The 10,780-nt window shown below is 39.3% G+C and overlaps 1 protein-coding gene across 5 annotated transcripts in view; it reads left to right on the top strand.

The window, feature by feature from the left end:
- The window catches only part of LOC107741401 (probable E3 ubiquitin-protein ligase HERC1), a 58,938-nt gene that overhangs the window by 6,703 nt on the left and 41,455 nt on the right, over positions 1–10,780 (top strand). For all 5 annotated transcript variants that reach the window (XM_016554113.1, XM_016554112.1, XM_016554111.1 and 2 more), the window contains exons 4-19: positions 1,998–2,192; positions 2,293–2,604; positions 2,717–2,813; positions 3,560–3,703; positions 3,929–4,056; positions 5,116–5,260; positions 6,073–6,244; positions 6,405–6,539; positions 7,157–7,322; positions 7,418–7,543; positions 7,633–7,845; positions 8,626–8,778; positions 8,900–9,032; positions 9,127–9,318; positions 9,759–9,974; positions 10,094–10,267. In XM_016554113.1, coding sequence (XP_016409599.1) covers positions 1,998–2,192; positions 2,293–2,604; positions 2,717–2,813; positions 3,560–3,703; positions 3,929–4,056; positions 5,116–5,260; positions 6,073–6,244; positions 6,405–6,539; positions 7,157–7,322; positions 7,418–7,543; positions 7,633–7,845; positions 8,626–8,778; positions 8,900–9,032; positions 9,127–9,318; positions 9,759–9,974; positions 10,094–10,267 — 2,701 coding nt within the window. The remainder of the gene's footprint in view (positions 1–1,997; positions 2,193–2,292; positions 2,605–2,716; positions 2,814–3,559; positions 3,704–3,928; positions 4,057–5,115; positions 5,261–6,072; positions 6,245–6,404; positions 6,540–7,156; positions 7,323–7,417; positions 7,544–7,632; positions 7,846–8,625; positions 8,779–8,899; positions 9,033–9,126; positions 9,319–9,758; positions 9,975–10,093; positions 10,268–10,780) is intronic.

Here is a 10,780-nt window from a genome sequence, read left to right as displayed (position 1 = left end):
GCACCTAGGATGCCTTGAGGGTGAGTAATTTATGGGCTAATTTTCACTTTTGGGTGAAATAACCCTTTTACCTAATTTGCTTCAGTCCAGTAAATGTTCATATTGAAATATTACTTATATTACAATATAAATATGATCCTTTACACCCTTCAGTGATACATTAATATAACACCATAAATGTAATGCATTTTTGTGCTTATTTTACGGTTTTTTTTTCGGGATCTACTGGGACAGTGATAAAGATCTACCAGTCGATCGCGATCGACGGGTTGGCGACCACTGCTTTACCTCATCAAAAATAGTAAAGATTTCACATCAAAAAGACGTGTACCACAATCTGAAGTGGGACATTTTTAGAATGATACTAAAAGACCTTTAACTTGCTAAAAAAGTATAAACTATTAGTCAGACAGAAGACATGTAGTAGACTCTGTACAAAAGTTTTTTTTAGCAGAGTTTTTATCATGTTGATAATGTAGAGGCCTTAAAATTGTATGTTTCAAAAATGATACCGTAGGCTTTATCGGGTTAAGAAAACAAAACTTTAAATGTTATCACCCTAGTTTTGTTTCAAATCAAAATCAAATCAAACGTCTTTCATAAGGATTTTACACATTCAGTTTATTCAAGTTCTCAGGAGCCCAGTTGACCAATTGTAATGACCTAGAATAGAGTGAAATAGTTGTAATATTTGGTGATGTAATTTGTCAGCATAAAAGAGTCTTTGTTATTTTCTGTTTATTCTCTCATTCTTGAAAGGTAGGCAGCTGCTGCCAATGTTCAATTTATTACTAAAACAATACATGCAAATCTGGACCAAAAATAAATGTAAATCGGATTAGCCACAATATTATACTGTTGGGGATTTGTGGGATTATGTTCATATGCTTTGCAGCTAACTGCCCTTTCTTAAATAGTATTGATTTCAGATTTTTATGTTACCCCCTAAGCCAATCTCTTTTTCAGATTATCATCAGCAGGATAATTATTTGTAATTATTAAATCTTGGTTCATCTATGAAGAGAGCATGCACAGCATAACAAGGCTAGAACCTGACAATGAGGTATATTTTTACATTAATGAAAAAAGCTTGAGGTGGTAAAACACTGGAGAAAAACCTATGGATTTGCTTATGTTTACTTCAAATTTCTTTTGAGAGAAGTATTATGTTTCCTATTTTTACCCAAAATAGGTTGGTGTGAGCTTTAGTGAGTACACTCATGTAATGTTGGCTGTGTTTCATTCATACTGGAAGCCAGAGGGCGTCCTCGCGCAGAAACTCCAAATATGCCTCACAGATGTAATAGAACGTTCCAGGAAATTCCTAATATGGACAAAGGCATCCAGCTATCGAAACGCTGTAAATGACCGAACATGAAGACAATAAACACACGGCCGCAGCAATATAAGAATAAAGTCTATTTATAATGTAATGTTAATTAACATAGCATTTATTATATTGTTGATGTGGCGGGCCACCACAAATAAATCAATGAATGGGAATCACTGTATACAAGAAATGGTTTATAAATAAATATAAATCAAATAAAGAGAAACCACTCACTGCTCTTGGCAGGACCACTTTAGCTGTAATAGGCCATTTCCAACCAAACATTGCCATAATTTTGATTATAGGCCTGCTTTTCAGTCAAACTCATTGAATCAGTCTTAATGTATGAATGCTTGTCAGTACAGACTTGAAACTTAAAGTATATATTTTCCTTGAGTGATTTGTCCTCTGATTTCCTCTTGTCATCCAGTAAATCCTGTTTCAGCTGCCATTGTGCACAACTAGAAGAGAATTTCTGCTGCTTTAAGATACATGATATAACATGCTGCACAACAAATCTGTCCTGTTGTATCTAAAAATAGAAAATTATGAATATATATGATACCAAATTTTAATTAGAATTTTTATTTTTCTCAAATTATCCTGAAGGCTAGAATTGGGCCATGTGTTTGACACTCTGTCTTTTTTAAAATCGGTTTCATGATAGGTGTGTCGCATGGCTTCAGACTACTCAAGAACGTGTGCGAGTCCAGACAGTATACAGGCGGGTGAGGCAGCCATGGTATCTGAGACCTGTGAGGTCTATGTATGGGGCAGCAACAGCAGCCACCAGCTAGTAGAGGGCACTCAAGAGAAAATTCTCCAGCCCAAACTCGCTCCCAGCTTCAGTGATGCACAAACGGTAGAAAGCATTTTCATTTTAACTATTCATACAGTGTCCGTGTTAGTATCCCCCTTCATGCTCACAATCGATGCTTGCTGACTACATCTCGTGTCTTCAGATTGAAGCTGGCCAGTACTGCACATTTGTCATCTCCTCTGATGGTTCAGTCCGAGCGTGTGGGAAGGGCAGCTATGGGCGCCTGGGACTGGGTGACTCAAACAACCAGTCCACCCTTAAGAAGCTGACCTTTGAACCTCACCGTGCCAATAAGAAAGTTTCATCATCCAAAGGCTCAGATGGGCACACATTAGCCTTCACCAGCGAGGGAGAGATGTTCAGCTGGGGTGATGGAGACTATGGCAAACTGGGTCACGGCAATAGCTCTACCCAGAAATACCCCAAACTGATACAGGGCCCTCTACAAGGAAAGGTACTATATTCATGCAGTAGTTATGCATCACTTGAGCTTTTTGAACACTCAGAATGGATCTGTGTGTTTAAATGATTAATGTCTTCTACTGCTTGTGTGTGTTTGTTTGTAGGTGGTGGTTTGTGTTTCAGCAGGGTATAGACACAGCGCTGCAGTGAGTGAGGATGGAGAGCTCTACACCTGGGGAGAGGGTGACTTTGGTAGATTAGGTATGCAATTGTCTATATATATTTTATTTTCACTACACACATTCGTTAAAAAAAAAAGTTTCTGGTTTCATATTAATGGCTGCTGAAAATTCAGCTTTGCCATCATAGGAATAAAATACATTTTAAAATATATTAAAATAGTAAATGTTTATTTTTAGGTAATAATAAAATTTTGCTATATTACACTTTTTTTACTGCATTTTTTTAAATCAAATAAATGCTGAAAAATATGTCTTTAGTCTTTATATATAATTTTATATATATTTAGCAATCACATAATTTATTACGTGGCACAAAGTGATTGGCCTGCAGTTGACAGCCAGTTAGCTTACTTGCTCAACATTTAAAAAGTCTTAATTCAGTGTTCACTGTAAGCTGGTCCTGCAGCGTGCTATCAGAGTTCCTCTGAAATCCTCCACCTTCCCCAGCTCCACCTGTCTAGATCTGCTAAGGATTTTATGTATGCCTATTTATGCAGTAGTAGCATATCTTATGTGCTCACAGCAGCATGCCAACAGATTGGCAGTAGTGAGTCCATACTTGCTCTGCAGCAGCAGTGAGCGTAGCGGACCTAGTCTGCTAAGACCAAATACATTAACATTGTCATATCCATTAAAATGCTAAAACTTGTCATGATTAAAATTAAATTGTTTGTTAACTAATGCGCATAATATTTTATCTTGCTTCATTTTGTGTTGACATTTGTGTGTTTGTGTATCATTGATTATGTTTGTCTACACTTGTAGGTCATGGTGACAGTAACAGTAGGAACATTCCCACGCTAGTTAAAGACATCAGTAATGTAGGTGAGGTGTCCTGTGGAAGCTCCCACACCATTGCGCTGTCTAAAGATGGACGTACAGTCTGGTCCTTTGGAGGTGGAGACAATGGTTAGTTAACTTACACCACTTGTTCTACTGAAGAGACATTTGAGACAGTCCTTTTCATGGTGTCAGGCACTCACTATGCATTTAAGCCAGCAGCTGCATCTAGATGTGCTTGAGTTGCCTTCTCTACTTTGTGCACATCTAGTAATTATTGTTTGTGAAGTTGCTGTATATGTGATAATAAAGATTATGGAAGACAATTACACCTTAGTATTTGTTTGTCTGCAGGGAAACTGGGTCATGGTGATACCAATCGTGTGTATAAACCCAAGGTGGTGGAGGCGCTCCAGGGAATGTTCATTCGCAAAGTATGTGCTGGCAGCCAGTCATCTCTGGCCCTCACCTCTACTGGTCAGGTATGAGACATTGCTAAGCCAGAAATTATTAAAGTGCCCCTATTATTCCATTTGTGAAATGTAGCTGTATGTGAATGTAAACTACCTGCAAAGTTGTGAAGCCGACAGTGCACGGTAAATAAAGTTGTTGTCTCTCAAAAAAAGAACCGACTCTGAATCACCTAAAAGAGACTTCAGGAATTCGAATCCAACTTCCGTGATGGCTACACGTCACTGGGTAACACATTTGCATAATGCCTGCCTGTTCTACATTGGCAGGCTGCGAACAGTGCCCTGAAACAGTGTAGCATTTCCATGTGGTAAACATCATGTCGAGAAGAAGCTGTGTCCTACGCTGTAAAAGTAATAATGTTCAACTAATGCAGAAATGTATAATACTACCTGTCGTACTTCGTGGCAGCAGAGGTTTTCACCTTCTCTTGGCATTCTGATACAGTTCCCACACATGTCGTGCACCTAAATAAATTCTAACAATGACGCTGCATTCACGTCTTATAACTACCACAAACTAAGTTGACACTTACCACTGAGAAACATCCTGCTCCAGTCATGCTTGCGAATCAGTGTCTGGTTGATCAACTGAATCATCATGATGATTGTTTTATCATCGACTCAGGCTCGATTTTATAAGGTAAAATCAATACCATTTTTTCTCTCTATACATTCTCTCCGGAGCTGTCGTTCAGTTATGCCAATGGGTGTTTAGTTTCTGATACACGCTGTCCGCGTTAGATCAATAACAAAGGACTGGGCCATCTGACCAATCAGAGCAGAGTAGGCTCACGGAAAGGAGGGGTTTAGATAGACTGAAACTTAGAACTGCTTCGTATGAATCGTTTACAAATCATTCAGAAATGGGGTGAAATTTAATGTATATTATGAGAAAACGAAAGTGTTTTTTGACCTTGCATGCATGTAAACCTGTTGTAGGAGACTCCCGAAACAATATTAGGAACCTTACAAAGGGCATATTGATGATAGATTACAAAATTAGGGGCAATTATGAGTTCATGTTGATTGATCATTTTAAACACACTGTTATCTGTGTTTATTGTGCAGGTTTACTCTTGGGGCTGTGGTGCGTGTCTTGGCTGTGGTTCATCGGAGGCCACTGCGCTAAGGCCAAAACTGGTTGAGGAACTTGCCACAACCAGAGTGGTAGACATCTCCATAGGAGACAGCCACTGCCTTGCTTTATCACATGGTAAGGGATCACTGCAACCCCACTGAATTGAGTACACAAAACTAATAGCTTTATCTGGTATGGTAAGTGGTTGGTATTGAAACAACAAGGGATGGAAGTAAGGGATGGAAATACAGTGGTTTCAGTGTTTTGTACTATTGTTTAACAGCATGCCAGTTGTTCAGCAGGCAAAATGGCTTTAATAAAAAAAAATTTAGTAGACAAAAACTCCATAAAACAGGTTTGAAAGTTTTGAAAATTACATCTTAAAATGATGGTTTCATTTCCATCTGTGTTATATTCAATATGGCGTCTAACCTGACTACGGTCTATGCAGTGCAGTTAGTTTTGTGATCCTTCTTAAATATTCTCACTTTAATATTTTCACTTTCAGTGTATTGCATAAAGCATTATAGAATTCTATTGTAAACTCCGTAAACAATGGCTGGTGATTAGGTGCGTTGGCTTTGTGAGTCTTCTTTGGGCTGTACTGTAAGTGTAAGGGTTGTGTAAACTGTAGTTTGTGATAGTGGAGAGAGAGGGGGGGGGTCAGATTAGTAGCAGAAGGGTATGTGCTGAGTCAGACTCAGATAAGGTGAAGCAAGGGGGCCTCACACACACATGAAGTCACAGACAATTTGACGCTGTGTAATTAAACCGAACGTGCCGTTCATGTGCATTGCGAAATGGTCAAGTGATCTTTTAGGGCATGCTACTGTCACACATCTGCTTTTCAAAATGCATAAGACTGAAATGTGACTCGTAAAATTACATGCTAATATGCTGAATAGTTGCTCTTTCATTAAATTTTTTTGTGGATGTTTTTGTTACAGACAATGAAGTGTATGCCTGGGGGAATAACTCAATGGGTCAGTGCGGTCAAGGGAATTCCACTGGCCCCATCACCAAACCCAAGAAGGTGATTGGTTTAGATGGAGTGGCCATTCAGCAGATCTCTGCTGGCACCTCCCACAGCCTGGCTTGGACTGCCCTCCCGAGAGACAGGTTAGCAAGTCTGTTAAACCCTTTTATTATCTTTACCTTTACCTTCATAAATACAAGTTTATTGATTCCTATGGCAAGAAGTTTATTTTTCTTTGTCTTGTTTTATTTATTTTTCAAAATTTCCATAACTTAGCTGTTAATCTTATGTGTATGTATACAGGCAGGTGGTGGCCTGGCATAGGCCATACTGTGTGGACCTAGAAGAAAGCACTTTCTCTCACCTGCGCTCATTCCTGGAACGATACTGTGACGGTATCAACAATGAGATCCCACCGCTGCCTTTCCCATCTTCCAAGTGTGTGTTCTGTTGACTCAATAAACACAACTGTTCTTAGCAATTACACTCTTTACTGCTCAACCACGTTCAACCACAGCAGCTCCGTATACAGGACTGAACTGAACTATTAAAAAAAACCGCGCTGTCACCACCATTGACTTTAGTCAGGGTTGCACCATATTTAATTATTGACAGGAATGAAAATGAGGCTGTGAGAAATAGAAGTATAGTGCATTGAATGGATTGCACTGTTGTTTAACAATAGCATGAATGGCTTTCTGAAAAAAAATTAATTAGACAGAAACTCTATAAAACAATTTTGAAAGTTGTGAGCTGATGTAGGACCTTTATACAGTCCGTGCCATTGTAAAGGCAGTAAATATCTCCTTCACAGCCTCATTTTCATCTGTGTAAAATTCAATATGGTGTCTAACCTGACTAAGGTCTATAGACAAGTGAAGCCTGCTTTGTTTTTTAAATCCATTAAATGTCACTGGAGAATTAATGCTGCTGCTAATGTTGTTTATTTGAGATCAAGTTTCAATTGATTTTTTAAACCATCCTTAAGGTTATTAAATATTAAGTGTGTATATTCTTGCACCATGGAGGGAGTAAATTTGTTTTTGGGCCAACAGGGAGCATCATAACTTCTTGAAACTATGTCTACGGCTCTTGTCCAATCACCTGGCTCTAGCGCTGGCGGGTGGAGTGGCCACCAGTATCTTGGGACGGCAAGCGCGGCCACTCCGTAATCTGCTTTTCAGACTGATGGATGCGTCAGTGCCGGATGAAATCCAGGAGGTCTGTGTTTGCTTGTGTTTTTCTACATATTTGTTGCTGTGATGGTTTATTGTGGTCTGTATTTTTCTCTGATCGATGTTTCGGCCATTTTGTAGGCTGTCATCGAGACTCTGTCCGTGGGAGCGACGATGCTGCTGCCTCCTCTGAGAGAAAGAATGGAGCTACTGCACTCGCTACTTCCTCAAGGACCAGACCGCTGGGAGAGCCTCTCCAAAGGACAGGTACGAGTTTGTGCCTCTTTGTAAAGAGCAGACAGTTTAAGTTAACTTACAAAAGCATCTGTTATATGTGTGTGTGTTTTCTGTCACAGAGGATGCAGCTGGACATAATCCTCACTAGTCTGCAGGATCACACCCATGTGGCATCTCTGCTGGGGTACAGCTGTCCTCAAGACACCTCTGAGCCTCCCACTCTACCCTCCGACTCTACGCATGTTTCTGGCACTGATTCTGATACACATCCTGACACACACTTGGCAGAGATCCTCATGAAAACTTTACTCAGGAACCTGGGCTTTTATACGGTCAGTTCTGCAGATTAAAATCTTGAGGCCCTGTTTGCGCTGTCAGCCAGCTTTGTTTTATCTTTATCTTGATTTACACGCACGCTTAGGTTAAATTATCATGTTGCCATATAAACATGTAGTCAGTAATAATAAAAGTTTCAGACTTTTAGACAGCAAAAAGTGCTTGCTTCATTTCGAGACTGTCATCACTAAATGTAACGATAACGTGCAGTTTAGTAAGTGACTCAGATGTTGATTTAGTGACCACTGATTCATACAATAAAAAAAATTGTCAGACTGATTCATACCAGTGACTCTAGTTTTTGAATCTTTTTCTGTGATTCATTAAACTAATCACCTCATAAGACTCATGTGTTTGTTAGTCAATACGCTTGCCTGTTTTTGCATGCAACCTACAAAGACAACTCAAAAGAAATATGTTTTTTTGCCATTATTTTGTCGTACAAATATTTTATATGTATACTCTGTATATTCGGGTAAAATATTATTTAATTTGCTGTGGTGAATGTCAATCCGATATTTTTGAGAGCAAGGGCATGCAAATTGTTATTTTCAGTGCGGTTCCACTAGTGCTCTTATCAGCCTAGTGCATCTTGGTCAGGTAAAAATGTAAACACTATCTTAAATGAATGTAAACAGATTCAAGAGGATAAAACGGAAATGGGTCACCATATTGTATCTGTGTATTACACTTACAGTGTAAATGTAACATCTGATATACACTTCTGATTATCTTCTCAACATGTTTTCCTGTGTGCATGTGTGTTAACCTAACAGGACCAGGCATTTGGAGAGCTGGAGAAGAACAGTGATAAGATCTTGCAGGGAACATCTTCATCTGATAGCAACCAACCAGCTCACCTCCATGAACTGCTCTGCTCTTTACAGAAGCAACTACTAGCCTATTGCCATATCAACTGTGTTACAGAGGTACATACACAACCAAATACATATACATATCCACACACAAATTTCCATCTTGGAAAGATCATGCATTTTATTGGGTCTGAGTGGCCTGATTTTCTTCCATATGTTAATCTGTGTTTTTCAGAGTTCCAGTAGTGTGGCACTCCTCCACAAACACCTGCAGTTATTATTGCCTCATGCTACGGATATCTATAATCGCTCTGCAACTCTTCTGAGAGAAAGCTCTGGAAATGGCAGCGTGCGTGAGAAGCTACGAGGTATATCAATGTACACACACATTTAAGCTAAACTCATTTATTATCTAAATGTTAATGGACCTGCAAATTTTTTCCCTGTGCTTGGTTGTGGTAGATGTGATCTACATGTCTGCAGCGGGCAGTATGCTGTGTCAGATTGTGACGTCTTTGCTGTTGTTGCCTGTTTGGGTGGCGCGGCCGCTGCTCAGCTACCTCTTAGACCTGCTTACCCCTCTTGACCGTCTCAACAGACTTCTGCCTGCTGCCACACCTCTGGAGGAACAGGAGCTGCAGTGGCCACTGCATGGTCAGACTTTCACATTCATATGATAAATAGCTAATTTAAGTTTAAATTTACAGTGCATACACACACACACACACATACTATATATATATATATATATATTTACTGTAATATAAAAATATAATTTAACATGGTACAGATCTTGTGTTTTTAGCATTTTAATAAACTTTAAAGAGCTTGATCTTTAAAGAAAATCATTGTTACCAATCTTGCGTGCACCATGGTAATTTGCTGGAGCCCCTTCCTCCTGTTTAAGAGCCACTCAACACTCAAGAACCACTCATCTCTCATTCAGTTAAACTTCTGAAACTTTAATCGATAATTTTAAGCGATAAGCTTTAATTGATAATTTAGTCATAAATTATTACTTTTCATTTGAATTCTTTCCCTTCACTCCCACATCCTATAATCAGATTATTTTTCCTTTATCCTTCTTCCTGTAGGCACTCCAGATCTGGTTGATCCAGTATGTGTTTCAGGATCTGCACAGTGCTGGGTGTGGTTGGTGGATCTGGAGCGTACCGTAGCGCTGCTGGTGGGACGTTGTCTCGGAGGAATGCTGCAGGGAGCCCCACCCTCACCAGAGGAACAGCACACTACCCATTGGCTCAAAACACCGCTTTTTAGTAATGGCTTAGAGACTGATATACCCCAGCTTGGTATGCACACACATTTTAATTCCTTTTATCATTAAATGTCCTGTTTTGTTTTGAAATTTATTGAGTTATGGAAGTAAAAAAATGTTGTGAATTGTTATGAAATGGAATATGTGTTTCAGATGTGTGTATCAGCTCTCTGCTGGAGGTGGCTCTGTGTGGAAATGAGGAGCAAAGACCTTTCGACTGTCAATTGCGTGCTGACATGAGTGTGCTGGTTGATTTGGCCCTTGGATCAACTAAAGAGCCCACACACAGCTTCTGGACAAACATGCAGGATTATGCCATCAGCAAGGGTAGGACACAAAAATAGAACATATATTGAGGATTATGGAAGGAGTATTATAAATGCTGATTAGCTTTACCTAAGTGCTAAGTGCTTGCATAATCTCAGAAGTCACACATTAACCTATGCAGACTTTATAATTGCTAATATTTCTGTTGTGATGGGTAGCCCCACCAACAGTGAAATCTCACTGGTCCAAAATCTCACTACACACCACTTGTCTTGTTGCACCTGATTAGGGCTTTGTGTCAGTTGTCATTTCTTTTAAAGGATTAGTTCACATCCAGAAGATGTGATGTCATCCAAGATGTTCATATCTTTCTTTCTTCCTTCAGTCGAAAAGAAATTAAGGTTTTTGAGGAAAACATTCCAGGATTTTTCTCCATATAATGGACTTCAGTGGGGATCAAGGGGTTGAAGATCCAAATGGCAGATTCAATGCAGCTTCAAAGGGCTTTACATGATCCCAGCCGAGGAATAAGGGTCTTATCTAGTGAAACGATCTGTCATTTTCTAAAAAAAA

The sequence above is a fragment of the Sinocyclocheilus rhinocerous genome, unplaced genomic scaffold (genome assembly GCF_001515625.1).
Source record: "Sinocyclocheilus rhinocerous isolate Xijiao unplaced genomic scaffold, SAMN03320098_v1.1 scaffold1007, whole genome shotgun sequence".
Taxonomy (NCBI): Eukaryota; Metazoa; Chordata; class Actinopteri; order Cypriniformes; family Cyprinidae; genus Sinocyclocheilus; species Sinocyclocheilus rhinocerous.
This window is presented reverse-complemented; position numbering and strand designations above follow the sequence as displayed.